Source organism: Bidens hawaiensis, unplaced genomic scaffold (assembly GCF_021521415.1).
Source record: "Bidens hawaiensis isolate Kalapana, Puna unplaced genomic scaffold, B.hawaiensis_p1.1 tig00033626_1, whole genome shotgun sequence".
NCBI classification, from domain to species: Eukaryota; Viridiplantae; Streptophyta; class Magnoliopsida; order Asterales; family Asteraceae; genus Bidens; species Bidens hawaiensis.
Window position 1 is genome coordinate 188320 of NW_027495785.1, and position 27175 is coordinate 215494.

General features: G+C 34.1%; 2 protein-coding genes, 1 non-coding gene and 2 pseudogenes across 3 annotated transcripts; 2 read left to right on the forward strand and 3 right to left on the reverse strand.

Annotated features, from left to right (window-relative positions):
• Positions 1 to 456: 456 nt before the first annotated feature.
• Positions 457 to 1744, reverse strand: LOC143585214 (dirigent protein 24 pseudogene; annotated as a pseudogene).
• An 82-nt stretch (positions 1745 to 1826) lies between these two features.
• LOC143585216 (caffeoylshikimate esterase-like) lies at positions 1827 to 4368 on the reverse strand. The gene is made up of 7 exons (XM_077067053.1): positions 4115 to 4368; positions 3979 to 4011; positions 3784 to 3910; positions 3556 to 3702; positions 2790 to 2920; positions 2549 to 2686; positions 1827 to 2450 (listed from the first exon to the last, which is right to left on the reverse strand). Exons 1-7 carry the CDS (start codon positions 4115 to 4117, stop codon positions 2058 to 2060), a joined length of 972 nt encoding a protein of 323 aa, XP_076923168.1. The 5' UTR covers positions 4118 to 4368; the 3' UTR covers positions 1827 to 2057.
• Positions 4369 to 7573: 3205 nt separating this feature from the next.
• Positions 7574 to 8809, forward strand: LOC143585226 (large ribosomal subunit protein uL29y). Its single transcript, XM_077067058.1, has 4 exons — positions 7574 to 7629; positions 7742 to 7877; positions 8010 to 8166; positions 8585 to 8809. Exons 1-4 carry the CDS (start codon positions 7626 to 7628, stop codon positions 8657 to 8659), a joined length of 372 nt encoding a protein of 123 aa, XP_076923173.1. The 5' UTR covers positions 7574 to 7625; the 3' UTR covers positions 8660 to 8809.
• A 9696-nt stretch (positions 8810 to 18505) lies between these two features.
• LOC143585218 (3-ketoacyl-CoA synthase 12 pseudogene) lies at positions 18506 to 20292 on the forward strand (annotated as a pseudogene).
• A 3961-nt stretch (positions 20293 to 24253) lies between these two features.
• On the reverse strand, positions 24254 to 24406 carry LOC143585229 (U4 spliceosomal RNA). The gene has a single exon (XR_013144520.1). It is a non-coding gene; the product is annotated as a U4 spliceosomal RNA (small nuclear RNA).
• Between the last annotated feature and the right edge of the window lie 2769 nt (positions 24407 to 27175).

A 27175-nucleotide genomic window follows, 5' to 3' on the forward strand; every position in this document is an offset into this window, starting at 1 on the left:
GTAACATCTATTAAAAACCTTATCAAATTCGCTTCTCCTGATATGCAAGTTACGTGTTGTTTCAGATTCGACTGTTGTATAGTATTTCCGTCATCCATAGATCTAGCTTTGATCAACAATTGGTTGGAACCATCACTCCATCAGTCCATTAATCAGTTATGTAATACTCGTGTTAACAACGTTAGCTGTCACCTTAATTGCATAGTTTTTCAGTTTAAGTTTAATACTAATTAATTTAATATTAATCTTAACTATAAAATACATAGGATGTTATGTGTTAATGTGTTATACAATAAGAATGGATATTTAGCCATTTTATGTAATCATAGATTTTGACTAGCTGAATTTAGGTAGTGTTTCCTGTATAGTTTCAGATATTTATGTAAACATGTAAATCTGTTTAAAGATAAACCAGTTTTTAAAGAAATCAATTTAAGTACACACAGATAAAAAAACATTTAAGGAGTAGTAAGGTACACATTAACATGAACAATGGTTTCAACACCATCAGTTGTATGTTCATCCACCTGAGGTAAACTTTCAATAGTAGCATGCCCTTTTGCATCCTCATACTTCCCGGTCCCACCAATAACCGCAATATGCGACACTTCTGAAGCGGTCCGGTGGACCCCGAAGAAGCTTATCGTGTCGTCCACCTCGTGGTCCCCACCATGGAACAATGTTGTTAATGCAAATGTATGACTGCTCCCATCTAATGAACTTGAGAGGTAAAACCCTTGTCCTCTGCCTATCACCCCTGTCCCGAGCTCGTGTCCTTCGGTCAACTCGTTGTCAATCACGGTTATTGATCCGAACATGAGTTGTTGTAAGGTTATCCCGGCTGGAAGTTGGCCTGCGGTGACAAACGGTAAGTTGTTTCCCCCGGTGACTAAATTGTTGTTCCCAGTGTTTTGGAGGACCGTGTTGGAGTTTGGGTTGTTCGGGTTATTCCCGTTAAAGCCCGCTAAAAACGGGAGGTTGTTGTTATTGACTATCCCGTTAATGTTGCTTAACGGGATTCCACCCGTGACTGGGAAAACTTGACTGTTGGGTTGAGAAAATGGGACCACATTTGCATCTGAGGTGGCAACAATCCCGGTCACCACTCGGCTTGTAGCGTGGGACCCGCCTAGAACATCATGCATAAAGAAGCTTAAAGTTGGATGTTCTGCACTAGATGCAACACCGCTAGTTGCGGGCCCACTTGTGGAAGTTGCCACTGGTGCCACATTGGCGGTTCCTGGTGTGGCTGATGTGACACTAGGGGTTGCAACAGGATTCGTTACGGTTGGTGTTGGTGTGTTTACGGTTGGTAGGTCAGGGGTGGGGTCCACTTGAGGTGCCACATTAGGGGAATCAGGCTCGTTTATTGGACCAAGCGTGCCGGTTTCACTACTCGGAAGTGGGGTTGTGCCAACGAGGATGCGGGTCCCGCTAGCACCTCTAAGAGAAATGGCTAGTAAAAATATGGCAAGTGTTGATAAATATAAGTTGAGATTGGCCATTTGGATAGAGGAGTATTAGAGAATTTGTGTTTGATGTGATGTGACTAATGAGTGTGTTGTATATATATGTGATGAGAAGTGGAACTGATGAAATGGGTTATGGGTATGGAGTTGTTGTGTTTAGTCAACAGTCATTAGTGGTTTGGTTTATAATTATATAGCATATTTGGTCACTTTAATAACTAAGGGAGTATCTTTGTGTTTTTTAAGATATAAAGAAGTCAAACTAGTTCAATTGTTTGTTTATTTGTACTCTTTACAAATGTGTATTGAATATTTGAGTACTTAATTACAACATTTTTTTGTATATATAGGTTTTCCATCTCATTTCAAGACTCTCTTGATCATTCTTATCATCTGATTTCGTTTTAGCATCGATTAATCACTTCTAGTTATTTTCAATAATTGACACAACTATCTCGATATGTTGTTGAATAAGCCTAGATCTAAACGGTTTATCTGCGTACTTAATATAACTCTAAAAGATAAATGAATTATGATTATTCTGGAAAGAAAAGCGATGATATCCTACAAGCGGAATAAAAACTCAACCTAGTTTTGATCATTCTTTTTAGCAGTATTGTTAAGCTCGTCGTTTGCCGACTTTTGCTCTCTCTCCAATCTCGAGTTTCCTCGCGCTATTCTCTCATTGATCCAACTAATAGCATCGGCAAAAACAATATCAGTGTTTTCAGTAAACTCCCCATAAGTAAGTGCATGCCACATTCCTGGATACAACTTTATGGTCTTGTCGGTACTAGAAGCAGTCTCGTATAACAATTTACTCGTCAACGGATCGGTCACCTTGTCATCTTCTCCATGAGCGATTAAGAATGGCATTCTTACATCTTTCAGTTTCTTTTCAAGGTCTAGGGTCACAGTATACAACTCCATAGCAGTTTGCAAGCGCACACGACCTTTGTAGCATAATGGATTGTCACGAATCTATACATCACAAACAAAATCAATATATACATTCTTAAAATTAAAACCATAACAACCGGAACAAAAGAAAGTTTAATCAACACGAATTCTTTTATTACTTCCTGTCTAATTTTAGGGTCTCTGAAGGCAAGCTCAACAATATCGTCACCGGGGACAATTTTCCAAGTTGGTATGAATCTTTTGAGTTGTGATAAAACACTAACCATCACTTGTGATGGTCTCATATTATCTGCAATCTAAAAGGTTAAAACATAAAATGTTAAAAATTGACATGAAAAGTTAATAAAAATAATAAAAATCAAATAATATTTATTTATATTAAAAAATAAAATAACACACCTTACACATGGGTGCAACCAAGACTCCACCATCCCAAAAGTCTGGTTTCTTCAAATGTAACCGAAGAACCATTGCACCTCCCATGGATTCTCCAAGCAATATCCTCAATTTATTTTTATTTTCAGTCCTTTCTGAAAATTAATATATTAAATTATACAAAACATTAAATCCAAAACTCAAATTTAGCATATGTCTTTATTGATATTAGTTTTATTATAAAATCAGATGGCAAAAACATACTATTAACTAATGTAACGTTTGTACCGGCTTTGAATGAGCCGACCCTGGTAGAATGACTGGTTAACTAATGCAGTGGTATGAGTTGAGCCAACACTAGTAGGCTAGTAACAATGACTCATTAGCTAGTTTGGACCGGCGTCGAGTAACTTTTTTCTTAAGAAAATATTTTTCTTAAATTCTAAGTTTTGAACCTTAGACTTTTCATATGCGTATGAAAGTGTTTGTATAACTGATCAACAAACATGTTACTATGTTAGGTGTTTTATATCTTGGTAGCTTAATTAAAAACTTTCTCTATTAAAAACTCTTCTATTTGTATTTTATATAATACATAACTATTTTCAAAATTAACTATAGCTTAACTCAATTCACATTTTATATAATAAGTAAACATTTTCAAATGGTTCAACCGATTCAATCAAGCCGAACTAAACCAGTAGTGTGTTTAGATCAATAAGCGATCTGTTTTCGAAACATAGATAAAAACAGAAATAAGAACTCAATTATATAACTAAATATAACCTACCACAAATGCTTGTGAAATGTTGAGAACAATCTTCAACAAGATCATCAAAGCGTGAAATGAAACCCTTAATGCCATCAGATTTTCCATGGCCTTGATTATCTATTCCATAAACTCCGAATCCGGCCTTTACAAGCCTCATAGCAGCTCCTGTTTATTCAAATTATTTAATAATATATTTTCAATATAAAGTATTTGTATATACCTTTAGAATCATTAAATCAAGGTCACCTTTCATGGAGACACTACACTCCATGGCATACCCATGGTTAAGAAAAACTAACGCTTTCGGTTCACAATTGGTCGGAATCCATCGACACGTGAAAAGCTTTTTTCCTTGTGAATTTGTAATAGTTTCCTGAAAAGATGGCATTGTTTATTAATAAAATGAATATGAAAAAAACAACATTAATATGTTATATTTACCTCTTCATATTTGAAATTTGACGATTCAGCCGCCTAAAGATTGTCGAAAACAAAATAAAAATGAATATGATCAAACAATGAGACATGAATCATGTGAAATTGAAAAAAAACATAGGATGGAAGGAGAGAGACATACCATGAAAGAGGGTGTTTCTAGGTGTGTTTAAGGAAAGACAACCTTGTTTTGATGGATCCAAAGATATTGGAAGTGTGTGTGTGTGAGAGGGATTTTAGAATATGAGAGAATATGAAGTGTGTCTTAGAGAACAGGAAGTTGACCCCTACTTATATGGAGAGAAGAATTAGACTGGTGTTTTAGGATTGGGTTGATTGACCGCTTCTTAACTACTAAAATGTTGAGGTTGCATATGTGCTTGATCACCAGTCAAAATGATTAGTTTATTTTATTTTATAATATTTATAATTTTTTAAGTTATTAAATAAGATGAAAGCTATAGTTTAAATAATAACTACAAAAAATTAAAAGATGAAATAGCCACATGGAGAGATTTATTTGGTAGCTAGCTTAGAACTTGTATGTGCTTAAATATATCAAATACAAAATTTTTAAATATTTACACATCTTATAAGTGAAATAATATATTATTATATAGGGAAAGATTCATGTACATTTTGATATTAACATGAGTACGTAGGAAATAATGCCAATTTATTTAAAAATGCGAACGTAAGAAACAATACCAACTACAATACCAATCTACATAAACAATTACTTATAATAACAAAGAAAAGAACCTAAAAACTATAACAAAAGAATCAAAATCAATAACAAAATAATAACAGCATATACCAGCAAATACTTATAACAGCAAAAGAAAACATATAATAATAACAACAAAATATAAATAAGCAAATACTTATAACGTCTCATAATCGAAAATTAGCAAATACGAACAAAAAATAGCAGCAAACACCTATAAAAATAAACCTAATCATAACAACAAATTGGTTCTCACCGTTTTCATGTTAAGAATAAAATGTATTTGATCATGTTTCTTATTATATATACTAAAGATATTTGGAAAAATTACTTAATAGTTTGTAAAAGATATAATAGGGTTTCGAATATGTATTAATTTTAATTACCAGTTAATATAATTGGACTTTCATTTACTATTTGATTGATAACAAAAGTTACATACATAGATTTTATATTCTATTGAATAAAAGATAATTTAAAACAAATGTGTTTTATTAGTATACTTGGTGAATATCGATATTTATAAAAAAACATGCATCTTTAAACACTAAATTATTATAAAATTAATAATTATTAACTGAAAATGATATTCATTCTTTAATATTATAGACATAGGAATTCTGTTTTATTTTTTGTAGTTAAATTCAACTCAAGTTGATAGACTAGATCCAATTGTTGAAACTGACCATCTTTGATTGATTCCAAGTAACAAGTCAGAGTTAAAGAAAGTCGTATTGACATCATACTTTGTACCGATTACCCAACCTTCTAAAACTACTTTTACAACATTGTATGTAAATAGGGTATGGATCTTAAGAGAACCACTTGAAAATTAAAATATTTTGGGAAAACATTTTTGACCGCTCATTTCCCTCCAAGCAAATTCTTTTAGGAATTTGTACATGTGTATATAAAGAAAAGCATGTGTGTACATATATATAGATATGTGTTTAAATTAAAAAAATAAGTATTATACATATATGTACAAGTTACAAAACAAATTATGTGATTGGATATGAAAATGATATTGTATGTATATATAGAAATTAACAAATAATTATAAAAATGGAGAGGAAAATGATGTCGTTCCTCTCCTTAAGGTCCGCCTTCCGCCCCGTCTTCCAGACGTGAGTGTTGGAGTGCTTTAATGTCAAACATGCCATTTTATCTTTGACATGACCTGAATATTAATAAAAAATATTTAATAATTAGAAAAAAAAAACTCATAAATTTCAAACAGACCTAAATTAGGCCATTTGCCAAACAAAATATACATATACCAAATTGCTCATAATCATTGGACTATGATCCTAGTATGATCGTATATTTTGTAATAAATGAATCATGTTAAGTTTGTTTGGTTCATTTTAAGATAATTTATTTAATACTCGTGTAGTAGGTTTATTAGTATGAGTTTTGTCACTTTGTGTCTAAGATTTAACACACGTGTACTAGGACATAAGTTTAGGTTTTGTTCGGTTTATGTTGCTTAGGATCAATTGATTGAAAGTCCAACATGTGTGATTCTAACTTAATGTTAATACTGACTCTAAACTCTTGTTGCAAATTAACCCCAAAAACTTTGGTTGGATATGCTTTCCAATTTGAAGTAACTCTCATGTCATAGTCAGAAAGTTCAATATGTGACTTGGATAAATTATAGAGAAACTCATAAAGTAGTTATTTCTTAGGATCCGATATATATACCCATGTCAAAGGTTAATTGCGCCTACAGGCTACAAGCCTACAACCGTGAGGTAAGCAAACCATCAGTTGCGCTATTCACTTGAATTCTCTAAGCTTTAGATAAAAGTCATGCCCTACACAAGCTTCTAACATGTCACAATTTGTTTGTGTTTCATCAATAAAGCACACGCTCATGACGGGTCACAAAAGCGAAATAAAAAGTGTTATACTACAGTTTAATAAATGTTTATACAAAACACATATGAGAGAGTTGTTATAATACCAAAAAATAAAAAAAAAACAAAGATTATGAATGAACATGAGTCTATATATGCATATGACATTAAATCTTATTAATTCTGAAACTGCCTTTGTCTCGCAAAATGACATTACTCATCAATTGCACTGGTTTATCTTCCTTTGGTACAACAACATCAAGCATCCATTATGTTTACATATTACTAAGCTCTAGGTACCACATCCATATGTATCCAATGAGTTTGTGGGGGGTACCATGCACTTTCTTTTCAGCATTAAGCATGTGCGCGATAACATTGTAAAATTTGCTTAACATGTTATGCAGTTTCATAATGTTCTTCACCGATGATCCGAGGTTGTAACATAGTTGACGTTAAACCGTTGGCGGCTAATCCTCTTGATAGTATGATAGTAGTATCTGAATGTGCAAATTTTATAGTGGCAAGAATCTAGCTATACTAATGTAACCGGATTAGCAATAATGATTTAATTGTGACTAGAGGTGCACAAAATACCCAGTCCTGGAACCGACCCGTAACCGGTTCCTAGCCGTACCCGAACCATATGAACGTCTAGGTAAAACATTTCTCCCCGGAGCCGTACCCGGAATCAACCCGGACCCACTGGAACCAAAACCGGAAATACCCGATCAAAGCCCGACCAAAAACCCGAAAAAACCTAGAAACCCTGTCAAATATCCGACTATTCCTAGAACCAGTTCCTATCCAACATGGTTTTGACTTTTGTTGACCATAGTTTGTGCACATCTGGTTGGCTTGTGAAAGTTTGGTAAAAACATAATTGGGCCAGGACACTTAACCCAAAGTATAACTAAAAATCATTTCGGCCGAAATGGGCCTGCACTCCAAACATGATAAGCTGTACGTATATAAACCCTAATCCTTCGTTGGTGTATTAGGGTTTCAAACTTTCACGCCGACCTTCATCGCAGCAGCAGTTCTCTCCAGCTTTAATCAAATCAATGGGTAAGCTCAGGCTTTCACTCTCAATGTATCTTATATCGTTATGATATAGATGATTCCGTTAACATTGACTGACTGTTATTGATATATTCTTAATTAATTAACATTAACACAGCTCGTATCAAGGTTCATGAGCTGAGGACCAAATCAAAGGTTGATTTGTTCGCTCAATTGAAAGATCTGAAGGCTGAGCTTGCTCTTCTCCGTGTCGCTAAAGTCACTGGTGGTGCTCCCAACAAGCTTTCCAAGATGTAACCTTTTCTCTCTCTGTTTATGTATATTGATATCTATTCATTGTGTATTTGTAGGCTTAGTTGTGTTTTTAGGGTTTTGGAGGTGAAATGTGTTATTTATTTATTTGTTTATGATTTTGATGTTTGTAGTAAGGTAGTGAGGACCGGTATTGCTCAGGTGCTGACTGTGATATCACAGACACAGAAGGCTGCTCTTAGGGAAGCTTACAAGAACAAGAAGTACTTGCCCCTTGATTTGCGTCCCAAGAAGACCCGGGCCATCCGTAGACGCTTGACCAAGCACCAGGTACTGCTTAATTGCTTTTATGTGGAATGCTAGTGTTTAGTTGATGGATATAACAGTCGTAACCAAGCTTTATATCTAGTTGTCTAAATCCATGTGTGTTTGGTCTATGCTTTTTTTTAGCTTTATGTCTCTAGCAAGAGTCATGAGCTTGAGGTTTTAGCACTTTAAGCTGAGGTAGTTCGCTAGCAGATCGGTTTGTTTGGACCCCTTTAAACTTAGTGGTTGTGTAATGTAGTGTACAGTGTACTGAAAACTTAGCGCGTAAAAAGTTGGAGGTATTGTTAATGATTTGATATGCTAAACACGTCAAACTATTTATGTTTATTTTGACTACTTTTTCAACCATGTAATTTGATGTGTTTGTGATATTTGTTTTTTGAACTTTGGACGATTAATGATATTGTTTCTGTTGATGCAGGCTTCGTTGAAGACCGAAAGAGAGAAGAAGAAAGAGAAGTACTTTCCATTGAGGAAGTATGCTATCAAAGCATAAGGTGAAAACTATCAAGGATTTTTGGATTTACATTTTTATCAGAAACATGTGTTTGTTAGTTTTGTTGCACTGAGTTACATGACATTTGGTATTGAATGATGTTTCTTTATGTTTATGACTTGTTTTTTTGGAAGACAATTTTTTTTTATTTGAACCTTGGCTGACAGTGTTTGCCTATTGTTCCTTTTCAAACTTTATTCCTGATAGTTATTTAGTTTGATCTAAACTTTAGGCTATTCGCACTAGACGCTAACAGTTTAAAAAGTTTCTGTTGTCTCACTATTCATTTACATTGTCCGTTGTCTTAGCATCACAATATTCTTGGTCTCTAGTGATGTTAATAGTACAAATGTACATTTAGTGGCACATATAAACAAATCTTTGGTAAATTATAAGTTTGTAAGTGAAATATTGAATGAAAGTTAATTACAAGTTTACAGAACATCAATGTTGTATTAAAGTTCAAAACAAGGTTGTGTTAAGCTAGAAAATTCATTAAAACATGATAATTGTTGTTGGTCATAAGCCTGGATGAAGAATGTAAATCTCAAGTACTTGCTTATCAATACCGCACGCTTCATCCAGGCTTATGACCAACAACAATAAGCATTGCCTTATCATGTTCGAAAAAATAACATCTGCAAGACATATTACAAAAATTATAATCCTATGTTTTTATCAAATTATCAGCAACATATTATCAGAAAGTTTATAAAACAAGATCTAGAAATTGTAATATCTGTGGTTTGTCTAGTTATATCTACAAGCCCATCATCATAGTCACGCAGGCTGCAATGATCAATCCAAATGTGTTTCGAATTTAGTTTAATCTGAATCCCATCAACATCATGTCCTCTACCGCCTTCAAACTCCAAATTGCATATAATAACATTCTCACACTCCTTTAACCTTAAACCTTTTCGAGTAAATTTTATACGCTGCCCTCGGTCATCAAGAGTTTTATGTGATGAAACATTCAAGTAGGATGACAGATGAATAGTGCATGATATTTCAAACACTATCCACAATGGCTCTTTCTTTCGACATGCATCACGAAGTGATCCTGGACCTTCATCTGCGAAGTTAACGATAGACCATTAAAAGAAAATGACCGGAATGTCCATTTGACCCATCAAAATCAAGATTTTGTTTATTTGACTAAGAAATTCCAAATATGTCCATTCTCAAACTGGCAACTCGTTGTCACTTTTTAATTATTAACCCGACAATTTATAGAGGCAACTACATTCTTCGATGTGTCCTAATATGAGAGTTTTCATTTCTTAATTTTTTCTTAAAACTTAATGAGCCGCTTGTTACTATTTACTGACAAAATGTCATTATAAAACCAGATTCCACAAAAATCTGACAAACCATCGATATAAAACTAGCTTCTGCCTATATAATACTAGCTTTCAAAGATATAAAACTAGCTTCTGCCGATATGATACTAGCTGACATTTTGGTTTTGGAATGGATAAGAGGAAAATATGTGTGTGTGGATCTAATTGGGTTTCCCCTTTGGTGGGCTTGGGAATTAGTGGTTTCAGTGCCATCCAGATTGCTTTAAAAGTTGTTTAATTCAATGTGACTAAACACAAGAAAACATGTCTTGACAACCAACATGTATTTATACCTTTTGCATTTGATATTTTGGGTTTTCTCGTGCTTAAAATTGTGGTCATGCATAGTAATGTTATAATGTAGTTTTTAAAAGATTGAGTTTTGCAATTCAAGGGGTAGTGCAGTAGCGGTGCAGCTTTTTGCATGCTTGCCTTCTTTTTTTTGTTTTTTTTATGTAAACACTACTTTTAGTGTTAATTATTTGCTAACAGAACTGGTTTGGGTTAATACTAGCTTTACTAGCTTCTAGTCATTTTCCCTTTAAACCATCTTGTCACAATGTCACATTAATACATGCATTTAAAATATCTATATCAAAATCCAACTAATTAAACAGTATTTTGCATAATTGAAATGACTGAAATATTGAATGTAGTTTAAACACACATGGGTCACATAATTAACCTAAGTACCTATCAAATTAAAAGCTAAGCTAACATTACATTTAATTTTGCTGGATAATGCTATTAAAAATCCAATTGAAGTTGAAAACTGACGATTTTAACATCCAACAAGACAATTTGGTCACGTGAAAAACTTAAAATATATAACAAAATGGTAATTACGAAATAGTTAGAAAAACAGGACCATTAATGCCACGGACTGCGAACCGGCCGAATCCTTGGATCGACCGGACATGGCTCGCAAGCTGCGTACGGTAAGGTTGTTGCCATGGTTCCCAAGGTATTACATTGGTGTTGTGGTTCAACGATTGAATTCGGTCGGTATCAATTAATAATTAATTTCGTAATAGTAAGGACAACAAACCTAAAAAAGTAAAAGCATGTGTTAGTACTAACACGTGTAGCTTATGATAATAAAAAACGTATTTGAAACGATGTGTTGTCGTTTGGTAAACCCGCATGATACGAGGACTAAACCATAATAATTAAATTCGTCAAGGCTTAAATACAAGAAAGAGTAAAGTGCCATTTTAGTCCTTGTGGTTTGGCAAATAATGCGAATTTAGTCCAAAAAGTTTATTTTTTGCATATGGACCCTTCACGTTTCTCAGTTCTTGCCAGTTACATCTAAATCACTAACCCGTTAAATTTTGTCGTTAAGTCAGGGGTAAACATGTATTTTCACTATTTCTTTATTATAATACTTATTTCAGTGAACTGCGGTTTTCGTCCTTGTGGTTTGTCCAAATCTGCGGTTTTAGTCCAATAGTTTTAAGTTTACAATTTTCTTTCATATGGTTTTATTTCACTTGCAATTAAACTCGAATTCCCTAATCTCGTTAAGTTTGGTTGTTAAATCCATCAGTGTGCCCTTCACGTGAGGGGCAATTTTGTTCCTTATTTTTTTCTTTTTTCCCCAAATACACCCCAGCCCCTCACGTGACAGGGTTGCGAATTAGGGCCGAGGTTTATTTGGAGAGAAAAAAGACAAAATTGATCGTCACATGAGGGGCACGCAAATGGGTTAATGACAAGACTTAACAATATTAATAAATTCGGGTTTAATTACAAGTGAAATGAAACCATAAGAAAGAAAATTGCAAATTTGAAACTATTGGGCTAAAACTGCAGATTTTGACAAACCAAAGGGACGAAAACCGCAGTTTACTTAAATAAGTATTATAATAAAGAAAGAGTGAAAAGACATGTCTACCCTTGACTTAACGATAAAATTTAACGGAGTTAGTGATTTGGATGTAATTGGTAAGAACTTAGAAACGTGGAGGGTCCATATGCACAAAATAAATTTTTTGGACTAAATTCGCATTATTTGCCAAACCATAAGGACTAAAATGACACTTTACTCTACAAGAACTTAAGATATTAAATTAGGGAAAATTCAAAACAAAACATGCATAGATTTTTACAAATAAGTTTTATAAGATGCTATAATGATGAAGTTTTAGAAAAACTGACTTCACACAATACAATAAATTTATATATTATGAAAACGATATAAAAATGTTAATGTCAATAAAAATTTAAGAATTATTAGTTCACTATTTAAGTACGTTGTTAGTCCATAAAAGTAATATAAAATGCTGAAGTTTAATAAATAAAACTTTAAAGAGTTATATACTTACATAAATTAGTTAAGACCTTTTTAAAAACATATGTTTTATTATTTTTATCACCACATCAATTTTATTTTATGTACCTCGTATTCTTTTAATATGTGCAAGCTATGAACGTGTATAATACCGAAGTATACTACATATTCATAGTAGATCGATCAACACATTTTGTTATTATGATCCTTAAATAAATTAACAATCCAAAAGATATATGACCATACATCACTTTCATATTGTCTAATATAAAAAATATAGTAAGTGATAAGTTTTGAATAATTGTTGTCGTATATCAACTAATAATATTTGCCATTTATGTCATAAAAAGAAAGTGGGGGCAAAATACAACCATATATCGATGCAAGAATTGATGGAGATATATATTTGGAGAAATAACTTCCAACTATTCGTAGCCTCCATAATTTATATCCACAATATAAGTAGTTGATTGATAAGATGTTTTCTAAGCTAATACCCTAAACACAAATAATTAAGACAAGTATAAGAATAAAAATTGGTCGCTATTAATTTAAAAAGCATATGATTACATGAGTACCCGCGTTGTTCCATAAACATATTTATACGTCGGTTACTGTAAATAAAAACGTGTTTTTATAGAAAGCGTAAGAACGATTTGGATGCGTTGAAATGATTAATTCTAGGACGGGGGTTGCAACGGTGATATGACATATATAGAGTTCTTAATTTAGTGTTTATTTAATATAGAAACATAGATATTACATCAATATAGCAGGTAGGCGGGCAACAAGCTGCGCCGCCACCCTTTTCTGAATTGCAAACCCTAACCTGCTAAAGACATAACCCTGCCCCTTTGGAGTCGACACATTGCTATGCACAACCTGTTGGACCCTGGTTAGGAAACGGATAGCTTCCGGTGCCAAGGAGCCAAATGTATCAAAAGCCAGAGGGACAAAAACATGTTGGTTCTCTTCGCAGGCTTTAGCATGTTTCTTCACCTTCTTCGTTTCAGCCCTTTTCATTGCTTGCCCAGCTACAAACCCATTATCCCTCAAACCAGCCAAGGGAGATACCTCTGTGAGGTCAACACAAGCGTGTTTTCCCCCGGCCCAACCAAAGACGAGCAAATCTGCCGGTCGTAGAGTGGATCTCCCTTCCGAGGGGTCTGTAAGGAAGTTTACGGGGGCTTCCTTTTTAGCTGATATCCCAGCTCGCCTTAAGATGTCCCAAAGAACGTCCCGCACCCAATCATGTCGGTATTTGAACCCAAGCATCTCCTTGCAATGAACCGCATGCTCTCCGAATTTATCCAGGCAAGCCTTACGACAGATCGGACATGTTTCGTCTTCTGGGTACATTAGGACCATCAAACGGTACTTAAGAATGGCCCTATACTCGACCGCAGACATGCTTTGGCCCAAGCCATCAATCGGGATAACGGTCAGAAAATCTTGGGCATGAGGACCTTGTAAGCATTCAATAACCGCCTTCTGTCGGGGGGACAATCCAAAAACTTCTCCCAGGCTCTGAGCGATTTTGCCAATAAGGGCATTTGCCAAAGTTTTTTGAGGCTTTGGTGGGGCGGTGTCCATATTAGAGAAACCGCCAATGTCAAAGTCTGGGAGAGCGCCATTTAGGCGTTCCAGGGCCTGCACGTAGTCTGAGTCCAGGTCGACAACCCCGCTATTCCTTAAGATGTGATTCTGTAGCTTCCAAGACTGAGCCCTCGACGCTACAAAAGCGTAAACCCCAACATCATGAGCCGAAAGAAGGCCTAAACCCCCTAAGCGCATCGGTAAAGATGCAAGTCGCCACTGAAGATCACCAAAGAACGGGCCTCCACATACAACTATGTCTTGCTGAAAGAATGTATAGTGCTATTGCCAAATGGCTGAATTTTTCACTGTCAGTCTCAAAATCAAAAATCGCCAGACCGTTCTTAGCTCATTTTTGGACTTGCTATAATTGAGATATCAGACATGACAACAAGTGCTTGGTGTAAACTATTGTGTGACATCTTGGTCGGTGCAAATGATACGATCTTCCAAGTCAACAAGAATATGAATGGAACAGTCATTTAAAATTGTGAGCCCCCTCGTTTTCGTTCAAGTTTCGTCACTGCCTCTAACCATTTTCATTATCTAAACGTGACGGGAATTGTTTAAAGTCATTCTTAGTGCAGTGAAGGTTATTTTCACTTACGTTAACGTCACCATATTAACCATAAATTACAATGATCCAAATAAAACATAAATATAAAGTCATTTGGGGATAATATGTCGATGTTAGGACAGTTGGAGAGGATTCAACGGTGCATTAACTAGCCTCCAAAACTCTAATGCGACTAAGGCGTTGATATTTGACGGATACTTATCACATGATCCATCAAGTCCAAATTAATTAAGGGAAACGACTTTTATTATGATTGGTGCTAACTCATTTTTCTCTTTGGCATTTATTAATACACTGTATTATGCAAACAAAGACAAAAAGGAAACCTAGTATTTAAAGAGTAAATTACATTTTCTGCCTTGACTTATGGCTTAACAAATATTAAAGGATTTCAAAAACATTTATGTTGGTTACTGGTATTCGAGGGGAAGTAAGATTTGGGTTGAAAACCAGAAGGTCTTAAGTTCGAATCTGATTCCAACTAGGGGCATTCGGGCTGCCGGGGGGGGGGGGGGGTCCTTAAATAGGAGATGGTGTGCTTGGGCTACCAAGTGCTGTCTGCGATCACATGTGTATGAGTTCGCCTTTTGCCATTGGGTTTTCCCGAGTGTAAGGACTTTATTCAATTGGCCATTCAACAGAAAAAATAAAACAATAAACAAAAACATAGAACATTTGGCCCAATAGTATTTGTTTGTATAATAAGTGCTCATTCCTTGTGAAGGCCGAGGGCTCTAACTAATCTCAGGCCATGCATAATGATTAGTGCCCTTTAAGAGACATTTTCCGTTACATCATAAACTTTTTTAGTCGAAAACATGTTTGATGGATAACGCTCTTCAGTCTAATATGGTTAATGCTCATAAACACTGCCACTTCAAGACGCATGAGCTTTATTGTAGAGCCGCTCATGTTCTTATAATACTCCATGGATGATATAGAGGCTTTCCACCTATATAATAAAAACCCATGTTTACACGTTAGCTCCATAAAACATTTCAATTACATATAATGACCCAGTCATATTTTTTTGGAATTATACCTTAAAGTTTGGGCAGGTGTTTCTAAGGTTTTCTCTTTCTAGGAAAAAAAAGTTATACATCTAGGCTGTCCTAGGCTTACTTATTGTACTTTTATGTAGTTGATTGTTTTTCTAGTGTAGTTACACTTACACATCTAGGTTACTTGGTTGTATTAATTTGCCGGAGATTTCAGCTATGTTTTAATGTGATGCCTTTTCGTTGAGCGTTAAAAACAAAGTTATGAATCTAACTACTTGCCTAGATGTACATGAACTTCCTAAAAAATTGGTTAGAAATGCTTGCCTAAACTCCAAACCGCCTATAAGGCTAAGGGTAATGGGGCTTGGTTGAGCCCCAAGTGAGCCAATCAAAACCCGACACGTAGGCGATGACATGGAACTGGATAAAGTCTCTCAACCAAGCCCCACAGGGTGTAGTTAGGGGTGTTCAAGAAATCCAAAATAAAAAAAAACCGAAATCCGAACCGAAACCGAAACCCAAATAAACCGATCCGAATTCTTACTCGGATATTCGGATCGGATCAATCCGAATATCCGAATAACTAATTCGGATTCGGATCGGATTCGGATATGGAATTTTAAAAAATTCGGATTGTTCGGATTATTCGGATATCCATTTAATCCGAATAGAAAACTAGTTTTTAGTGGTATTTTCCGGTTTGGTATATTTGTTAGACTATTATTTGAATTAAACTTTAAATTTGTGTTAAGAGTAATTCGTATTTTCGGGTTTTATTGTTTATTGTGATTCTAAATTATTATGTTAGGAACAAAAAAAACGGAATTTTTTTACGTTTATTTCGGATTATTCGGATAATTTCGGATTATTCGGATATTATCTGAATCCAATCCGAACTGAATTCGGATAGATTCGGATCGGATAGGAATATTCCAAATTCGGATCGGATCGGATTTCGGATAGGGTTTAAAAGTTTTCAAATCCGAATAACCCGAACCGAATAACCCGAATAATCCGTTATCCGATCCGATGAACACCCCTTAGTGTAGTGGGGCTTGATTGCCCACCCCTAATTTATTGACTGCGCCCCCTTTCCACCCTTGCTCAAAAGCTTGACCAAGCCCTGTGGTCCGGACCACGGGAGCCGTCCGCGCCCCTGTTCACTTGGGTGATGTAGTGGTGTGCGCGAGCCACCTAGACTGCCACATATGACCGCACCCCCTGTCCACCCCCCATTACCCATAGTCTAAATTTCAAAGACTTGCTAGTCAGCTAGTTGTGCCCTTCGTTACACGCTTAAGTTTCCTCCTTTAAGGACCACCACAACTAATTAAATGCATCACTAGTCATTGCCATTGATACTAATCTCTTTAAAAGAGTGCGACCCTTGAGCTATATATGCATCCCGTATTTACCCTAACTATTATGCCATTGATTAAGATGTTAAAACATTAGGGAACATAAACATCAATACATAAAAATCCACTCTACTTTAATAAAATGATATATATATATATATATATATATATATATATATATATATATATATATATATATATATATATACGGGAAAGTTAACGTACAAATGAAATTAACCTGCTAAACGTGAGAATTAAGTAAAATAATTAGGTATACAAGTAGAGTAATTATCATAGAGTAATTATAGAGTAATTACATAATTACTCTATGATAATTACTCTATTTGTATACATAATTACTTTACTTGATTATCACGTTTAGCATGTTAATTCCATTTGTATTTGATCCAAACCCTATATATATATATATATATATTAATTGACAAATTCAAACTTATCCCATTTATTCTAACCTTGATGCTAATTATATATACAAAACATACAATAGAAAACGGGACGTAACCGAAAAAACATAAGCATAAGGATATATCTCGAAAGACTCAATTACGAGTTCTAAAAGTGTTCGTTTATTTAGTTAAAGCAACAAAAAATTATTTCTTGTGATTTGTTTGTTTAGTAAATAATTAAAATGAATAAAGATATATTTCGAAATACTCATTAACGAGTTCTAAAAGTGCTTGTTTATTTAGTTAAACCAACAAAAAGTATTTATTGTGATTTGTTTGTTTAATAAATAATTAATATGAATGACTAACTTGTTCTCAAATTAACTATTTGTTTGGATGTTAAGTTCATTTATAGCCCTAATTCCTTTCATGAAATGACTAATATTTAACGAAAACCCTGGTTTTATTCAACAACTAACACACACAAACCCTATACGGCTATACTTCTAAACTTCCACAATTTCTATCATAGAACTCGAACTCGAACTCTCAACCTTGTGGGAAAAGATATCAATTTACACACCTTATTACTAGTAGGTCGAGGGCCTTTTGATATACAAAATTACAAAGCCTTGTCAATTATACGTGGAGCAAAATTGGTAAGGTTGGTAGCTATCTTTGGAGTATTACAAAACTTTGAAAGAGCATATATATGGAGATAGATACAAATACGTGTATAAAAAATGTATATACATATATACACATGCACCTTACATTACATGACTTATGTACACAAGTGGCATGAACGTTCCATCAAGAAGCAATTATAGCAACTTCTCAACTGCCAATATCTTTTTGCCTATCCATTTAATGACTATTCAAGCCTATCGTTACAAATATGAAATTTGACAACCATGCAACAAAATTAAGGATTTTAATTTAATGATCGATACATACATATATATATATATATATATATATATATATATATATATATAGTAGCTTCTTCAAAATTGCAAACCTTTTGAAGGTTTATCGCATCAAATGTTATATATATATATATATTGTTTATATGATTTTTTAAATTGTTTTTAAAGAATTGCGTTGGGTACATATGATATACGAAAACTTTATAATAGCATATATGTTATTTTAGTTTTGCTCGGATATATATGATATTTCCAATATTGGTAAGGGTATATAAGAACATATAACAACTTTTATTTCTTAATATATCTCTTTTAGTTGCTATATTAATCAGAAAGTAATAATTAACTTAAAAAGATCATGCTAGAAATGTGATGATTGGTTGATAACTTGTGGGCTTGTATCTTTTATAATCATGGCCTACCTGACTTAAAGGTGTGTCATTACCAGATTATAAATATTGATGGTGTTGTGTGTTGACTTGTATAAACACACAAACACATAGTTAGCGATTCAAATGATGCTTGTGATACTAGGGTGTGCTTTGGTTGTGTCTATTTTGTACCTCCTTCACAACTTCATTGAACAAATAAGAAACCAGTCATGTTACATCCTGAATTACGAGTGCTTCAAGCCGCCAGATGATCGAAAAGTCTCCACCGACTTCTCTGGTGAGATGATGAAGCGATGCAATTTGGCCCTCGAAGAGTACCGGTTTCTGTTGAGAGCTATTGTTAGCTCGGGCATCGGTGAAGAAACTTACGCCCCAAGAAACTTCTTCTCAGAAAATGGAACAAATTCTACACTGAGTGACACTCAGTTTGAAATGGACGAGTTTTTTACACAAACCCTAGATAAACTTTTCAGTAAATCTAGGGTTTCTCCACAGGACATTGACATACTGGTAGTCAATGTCTCTGTGTTGACTCTAGTGCCATCACTAACGTCACGTATTATCAACCGTTACAAGATGAGAGAAGATATTAAATCTTTTAACATCTCAGGAATGGGATGTAGTGCAAGTTTGATCTCTATCAACCTCGTACAAAACCTGTTTAAAATTCATAAAAATAAATTGGCTCTTGTTTTAACCTCGGAGGCAATCACTCCAAATTGGTACAACGGTAATGAAAGGTCTATGATCCTAACTAATTGCTTGTTCCGATGTGGTGGTGCTTCAATCCTCTTAACCAACAAACCGGCTCTAAAAGACCAAGCCATGTTCAAGCTAAAGTGTCTAGTTCGAACCCATTTGGGCGCAAGCGATGAAGCTCACACATGTTGTAGGCAACAAGAAGATGAGAAGGGAAACATAGGGTTTTTCCTAGGAAAAAACCTACCAAAAACCGCAACACGAGCTCTAACCGAAAACTTGAAAACTATAGCACCAATGATCTTACCAATAAGCGCAATCTTGCGTTACGTTTGGCAAACAAACATGCAAAAACTTGGTGCTAAATATTTAAACATGAAGGGTAAAAGGAAGGCCAGTTTAAACTTCAAGTTGGGCGTGGACCATTTTTGCTTGCACCCTGGTGGAAAGGCGGTGATAGAAGGCGTTCAACGGAGCTTAGGATTACCCGACGACGACATGGAGCCATCGAGGATGACACTGCACCGATTTGGCAACACGTCCGCTAGTAGCTTGTGGTATGTTTTAGGGTATATGGAGGCTAAAAAGAGGTTAAAGAAGGGAGATCGGGTTTTGATGATCGGGTTCGGATCAGGGTTCAAGTGTAATAGTTGTATGTGGGAGGTAACAAGGGATTTGGAAGACAAGAATGTTTGGGAAGATTGTGTTGATCATTTTCCACCAGAGTCACTAATTAATCCATATGTTGAGAAATATGGATGGATTAATGAAGAAAATGCAGCAAGTGAGCTTGAAGCCATATTGGAAGCATATGATCAACAGGTTATCAGTTAATTAAGTTTGGTTTTTACACGTATTTTTGTTAAAGAATAATAAGCAAAAAACATTAATCTTTTAGAACTTGATTTGGGATTTTTCTAAAGTAAAAGGTTTTTGTTCATAAAAGGATACAATTGTATAATCTTTTAATGTAAAAAAAATAATTCATTGTAAGCATTTATTTTGTAATGAATGCAACATTGAACATTCTTCTGTTAACCGTACCGTATCTTATAAACTTGTATTTCTGTTTGTGAAATTATTAATCCTATGTTTGAGTGCTGGTATAAATACTATGGTTGGTGGCAATATTGTATTATGTAGAGTTAGGCACATTTAAATGTTTTTAAGGCCATTCAATTTGGTACGAAATTAACCAATTTATGATCTAACTAACCACTTATTGGTTTCATAACTTTCTAGTTGTTAGTTCCGGTTTTGTTTAGATTTGGTTGATATGATTTCACTACTAAACAAAAGAGTACTATTGGCGTTCGATTGCATCAATGAAGCCTGTATCAATCAGAATTTACCAACGAAGAGTTCACACCAATCAACAACTAAAAGTCTGAGCGATAATCCGATCCAAAACTTATTCTTAAAAACCAAGGGTTAAATTCCGTCAACACAATGTTTCCTAATACAACGGACGAAATTTCACAATTTCCTCCAAACGTGTCTGTCAGTAACTATCAGATTGACTATGATCAAAATTTACGTTGGTTATCTATCAATAATTAACGTTTAATTTATCTAATTAGCATTTTCCATTTTAGCGTTTGTTGTGTTACATTCAATAACCAGTCATTAATTACTAAGGGGTAGCATCTGTTAGTAAAAAATCATTGATGATACTCGTTTTTTAAGTAATATTTTAACACAATGAACACTTAAGCAATTATATATGAGACTAAATTAAGTATTACTTCTAACAAATTGGTAGATGCATGATCTTTAAGAGTAGGGCTCACAAGTCACAACTATTGAACCCGCCAACATGAACAATTTGATGATGTCGCTCTCCACAGTTAATATATAAAAATAATAATATAAAATGAAATTTAACTTTTGGGAAAAAAAACATTGCATTTTTTTCTCTATTTTTTTTCGTTCAAACACTCTCTCTCATCTTCTAAGCCAAAGGCCAGTACATATCTTCTTGACTACAAAGCATTTTCTTTTAAATATAAGTTAGCATACAACTTTTGGTGTAACTCATTTAATTAAACAAGTTGTGTTCTGTTAGACATGTTAATTTAATCAGTTTAAATTCACGTTTATAAATAAATAAAGAAAGAAAAAGCTACTTTATAGTTAGTCCAACCCGTTTACCCCGTCTATTACAACTCGTTAGCCTATTCATCGGCACATTTATTGCAAACTATTTATAACTCGTCAACTCGTTTGACTGGTTAAGACATATAAATAGTATATACGGATTTTAACATGATTTTAAGCGCAACTGGGAAATTAGGGTTGGTGTCTTTGATACAAATAAATATATATGGATCGTGTTTGGTTTATAAATTCAACTCGTCAAACCCAATGCATTGTTATCCTTAACACCGATACTCACTGAGTCATGATAATGAAATTATTTATTTGGGGTTTCTATAATCGCACATAATGATTTGGGAGGAGCGGATTAGACATAATTTGCTAGAGTTGCACATCTCTAAAGACATAGTTCATAATAGAAGTTCGTGAAGACGTAAGGTTAAGATTTAGGATTTGTATAGGACGACACTATTATAATTATGTCTTAGCTTTATCTCAAGGGCTTAGATTCTCTCACATCTTAGGTAGACTTTGCATATGATTATCTCTATATATTTGTTTATATGTGTTCTACGATGCCATATGTGCTTGTATTTCACTAGCTATGTCACTCTTTCACCATTTGTTTATTATTGGTATATGTATGTTTGTATATTTTTTGTTTTGAAATCGTGGGTCTCTCTGAAAGCATCCTCTGTATCCTCATGGATAGAGCTAAGGTTTGCTTATATCTCACGTGCATGACTATACCAAAATACCAATAGGTTTTGCAATTTGTGAGACTTGGTGGGTAATGTTATTGATGTTGTATAAACGCACAAAAATAAAAAAGAAACATGTAGAGTCACTTCTTTTGTTTATATATGAACTTTGTTTTCTAATTTCATGTTGTGTGTTAATTTGGCATTCTCGGAACAAATTTAGTCGATCAGATAGCACAAAGCTGACAGCCCCAACCTAGGAAAGCCTGATCAGTAGAAATGAACTATCTCAATGCTAGCAATGTAACTAATCGAAAGTTTGATCAAGTAATTAAAGATTTGCGATCATGGTTTAAATTTTCATGGATATACGTGGTAGGTGGTAGATGAACTCGCAATTAATATTTGACAGCTTGCCATTTAGTTCTTGGGCCCTAAACACTTGCAGTTAATTTCGTTACTAGAATGCCCAACACAACTTGAAACGAGAAAACGAAGTTGCAACAATAAACCCACCCTTTGAATGCTTTATTTGAGGTGGAATGAAAGTTGCAACAGATAACAACGTTGGAACATGAGAGATTAATACCTATGAGAAACTACAATAATTTGAGAATTATGCCATAATTTTCACACATATATACCTTGTTTCAGGTGCAACTTTACTACTTTAGACTAATCGTATCTAGTACAACTGCAATTCCAGCATGTATATCTAGAAAACGGTTCTGTGAGCGGACAAAATCTATTTTAAGGGGAACCACGTCAAACAAGTACGGTCTCAGCCAAACTCTTAACTTCTTGGTTCGCTCAACCTTAGCAGTTGAAGAATATAGTGTTTCTGATATGATCCTAGTTTGAAAAACCTTTTTTTTTTGAACGACCAACAAATAAAGTCCGATCACCCCAGGGTAACCTCATGGCAAAAGTTGATCTTATACGCTCGCAATCACATAAAACGCTGGGTAGCCCGAGCCCACCATCTCATATTCAACCCGCTGCCTAATGCTCCCTAGGGTAAAACCCGGTTGTAAATGGATTCAAACTTGAAATCTTACAGTCTCCAGCCCAAGTCTTCGTTTCCTCTCCAATGCTAGTTGAGTTAAAGCTCATTGGCGTTTGAAAAACTTTTACTTAACTAGAATATGCATTAATTCCATATATATCATAATTTGTTTTGTAAACAAAATTGTTATAAAATTTTTATTTTGGAAAAACGACTTTCTTGTGTGTTAGCTGTCACTTAGGCTTTCAAATAATAATAGTATTATTATTTTGTTTTAACTTAAAATTCCTATATTTCCAAGGGGGAAATTCACAAAATAGTAACCTTTATATTTATTGAAACACTGAATTTTCATTGGATGATTCTGTCGGGCTAATCGCCTCGTTTGCAGGTCATGGGTCACACAAGTCATGGGTTGTTGAAGATCTGGAGTTGAACGTTAGTTTGCTGCTACTAATAATGAGAACATGAGAATTGATTAATTCTTCTGACTTGTTTATCAAGTCCTAGTTTTTAGGTAGAAATCGTATTTTATATTTGTTTTAATATTGCACGTTTACAAACAATTGGTGAGTGTGTGTGAAGTGAGGCCTGAACCAAACAGATTCAATGTTGTAAACCAATTCATAGATGTTAAAACCTTTAAATTAAGTTACCTAAATATCACATATATATGAATGCAGTTAGTGTGGATTGAAATTTTTTATTTTCCACACGTAAACCTTTGAAACTTCTAATTTCTATACATTGAAATACAGAACATTAGAACCTAATGAACCATATTTTTCCAAACCCTTGAGCCGACCTTCTAAGCCCATTAAAGTAACCAACTGTATTTCAAATGAAAATGAATAAAGTTCATGCATGATTGCATGCTGCTTAATTTTTGGTACTTGTTATATTGTTGGCAGTGCATGTGTATAATGACAAAGAAGCTTCTGGTCATGATCCTGTTGGACACAACACTTTCACTAACTTAGCTTGAATACACATATTCAAAAATTAACCTTGAAAGTTGAAACTGAAATCGAACACTTATGCATACGCCCAGGTGGAAGAGCTGTGATAGATGAAGTCGGTGCAAGTTTTAAAAACTAAAAGTTCTAATTGATATTTTTTAGAAAGTAAAAAGTTTTAAAAAATACAACTTTAAGAAAGCAGTTGTTTTCAAAAATTTAAGATGTATAGATTATAGGACTTTACTCATTGAAGAGAGTCCTTCCAGAAATTCTCGATGACCAAGGGTGAACCAAGGCCAAGGAGGGGGTTTGGAAATAGTTTTCAACCAGCAATTGACGCGCCTCGGTTATTACTTCATTAGCTGCATCATTGCCCCAAGCGCAAAGATACTTTGAGTTTCAAATCCAGTAGTACAAATGTTAAGATTATGATCAAGTCATCCAAGTGACACTGCATTTTGTATTTTGTTTATAAAAATTATAGTTTGTTAGCAACTAGTAATGGTATCATGTTTGCTGGGACTTGTTAATGTTTTGTAAATGTCAAGTCTAGCTAAGTTTTTGATTTTTTTTCTTTCCAACAAAAGGCTTCTCATTTCATTCGATTGTAACCTCACACCGCAACAGAAATTAGTTTAGTTGCAAAACAAATTTACCATGGAACGATCTATCACAAAAGTTACGTTGAGCAATGGATTATGCGCATGCTGAATCCTAAACACAAGCTTCTTTTGTCTTTGCTTTTATCAATTCTGAGCAATTAGTTATATCATAAGAAGACTCCCAGACTGTATGCTCAAATTTATAAAAATTAATAAAACCTTCATAAGTGACACAACAAACATATTCCGTTTCTGATATCAATTGTAGAACTTTAGCCTTCGAAAATTAATCTTCTTTTATTGATTATCTATATATACTATACCGACCGGATTAAATCAATAGATTAGAAATTAGAATGAATTGACTAAGCGAGGGGTCTATATTATGTGGTTAATTGATCAACAGATCTAGTTCTTCTCAGAATCCCAACCAACTTTGTCATATATAATATTAAAATCAAATTGTTACGTATACATGAGTTATGCGACGAGCATTTTCGGACACAACGTTAATAAAAAGTTTTCGGACTAAATTTATAGGTTTGCTAACTACTAAAGATCAAGCATATCAATTTTTGAATACACGTCAAATAATTTCATGCATGAATAAAAGTAAACTAAGAACATAGAGTAAAGACGTAAATGTTAGCTAGCGCTTTCATTCAAATGTTTAAAGGAATGATAAAGAAAGTAATTAAATTGTAAGCTCTAGAAAAAGAAGTAAGTTATGGTTAGTAAATGGGTTTTATTGGCCACGTACTCCTATTATGAAGAACCAAAAAGGCAAAAATTAATATGTACAAGAGGAGGCGGCTGGGGTAATAAAGGATGACGGCGGCCATTGTTTTATTGAGGAAAAGAATTTAAGTACACAACCAGTTTGGTCGACGCGTGTTGCGGATGATGCTTCTATAGGGCGTTATGCGTCATGTGACGTCACGTTGCTATAATGGGCGTTATACACAAAAGGGGTGGCCAATCATTATTCTATTATTTTATTAAGAAAACAAAGAAAAAGAAATCTTAGATTCACCACTAAGTGCAACTTAAGTGATCTTATATTCTTATTGATGATTATAGGCGGAACTTTTTAGCGACAGGAGGGATTCCGGTTCCTCCTGTTTTTTTGGTTTGGAACTTCTAAACATGGTCATATAAATTTTCGGTAAATAAAACCCGTATATTTACCGTAATAATTTTTGGGCTAAAAGATAGTCGTAATAAAAGATAGTTTGGTTATTGTCATATTTTTTTTTTTGAGATTTTTGGTATTTCTTTTTGTCAAAGTTTTGGTCTTTTATGTATATAAAACTTGATTCTAATTTGTGATATTTTTAACTCGAACAAGTAAAAAAAAATACATTGGGCAGTGAACCAAACTCAACTGAAATAGACCCATAACCAACGGTTTCTGGTTTTGTTCTTGGTGTCGGCCATTGCTACCGTCTCGGTAGGAATGATTTTGACTTTATTTTAGTGAAAGTTGTTCAATAAAAAAAAGCCTTCTAAATACTTGAAACTTTGTATAGAAAAAATAAAATCGTAACAAACTTTTTGAAAAAAAAAGCAAAACCGTTAAAAATACTCAAAAACCAAAACCTAAGAAAACTTCCGTTCAACTAATTTATTGGTGTCATCATCAAAACTTTTTGATAGCTCAAGCGCACCATCTCCTGTTTCAGGAAAAAACACTCATCGCCCAAAGACCTATTGTGGTAAAACTCAATTGGAATAATGTTCGAACTTGAAATCTCAGCCTCTATCCCAAATCTTCAGTTTCTCTTTGATAACAGTTAAGCCAAGTTAAAACTAAAGCTCATTGGCAGATATCATCAAAACTAATTACTTGTTAAAAATTTAAAAAGCAGATTTAAGTTGTTTTATGAAACTTATTTGATAAAGTATAGAAGACGTAGACAACATCACAACAACAAATACCTTTTGACTATATGGTATAAATGCCTTTTGACTATCTGGTATAGCAGATAAGGCGGTCCACGTTTACAAATGTTTCCTGTTTAAGTTGGTTACGTACAAAATTAATAAATTACGACTATCTCGTTATACCACAAAATGGCCAACACATCCTATCGCTCCACCTTTAAACATGTAACGCAATTATCATTATTTTTTTCAGATGGCTATTTAATTTGGATTAATGACACGCAACTAGACCATCCGATCATCAAACCCACAATAGAAGAGACAACCCCCTATTCCAACCTATCTATTTATTTATTTATTTATTTATTTTTGTCACATATAAAACTTGAACTTAATTAAACTTGTACAATATACAATTAAACTAATTAAACTAATAGTCACCTCATAATATATGAAAAATTTCACAATGCGCATATTTTTACCTACGGTTGATATGAATTTTATTTAGAACTAAACCGCCGCAACGTGCATTAAAATAAATGGAAATTGAATTTGATAATCCAAATTTTGAGTTATAAGCCGATTGTAATTCTAACTGAAGATATGTATGAGACTATAAGGATAGTCCTAACTTTCAATCTACTAATAAATGGAAATTGAATTTGATAATCC

What these genes read in the sequence shown, in the direction of transcription:
- LOC143585216 (XM_077067053.1), bottom strand. An exon ending in CAAATTTCAAATATGAAGAG is followed by an intron (nt 3,911 to 3,978) that starts GTAAATATAACA and finishes CCATCTTTTCAG; the next exon opens with GAAACTATTACAAATTCACA. An exon ending in ACCCTAAAATTAGACAGGAA is followed by an intron (nt 2,451 to 2,548) that starts GTAATAAAAGAA and finishes TGTGATGTATAG; the next exon opens with ATTCGTGACAATCCATTATG.
- LOC143585226 (XM_077067058.1), top strand. An exon ending in CCCAACAAGCTTTCCAAGAT is followed by an intron (nt 7,878 to 8,009) that starts GTAACCTTTTCT and finishes TGATGTTTGTAG; the next exon opens with TAAGGTAGTGAGGACCGGTA. An exon ending in GACGCTTGACCAAGCACCAG is followed by an intron (nt 8,167 to 8,584) that starts GTACTGCTTAAT and finishes CTGTTGATGCAG; the next exon opens with GCTTCGTTGAAGACCGAAAG.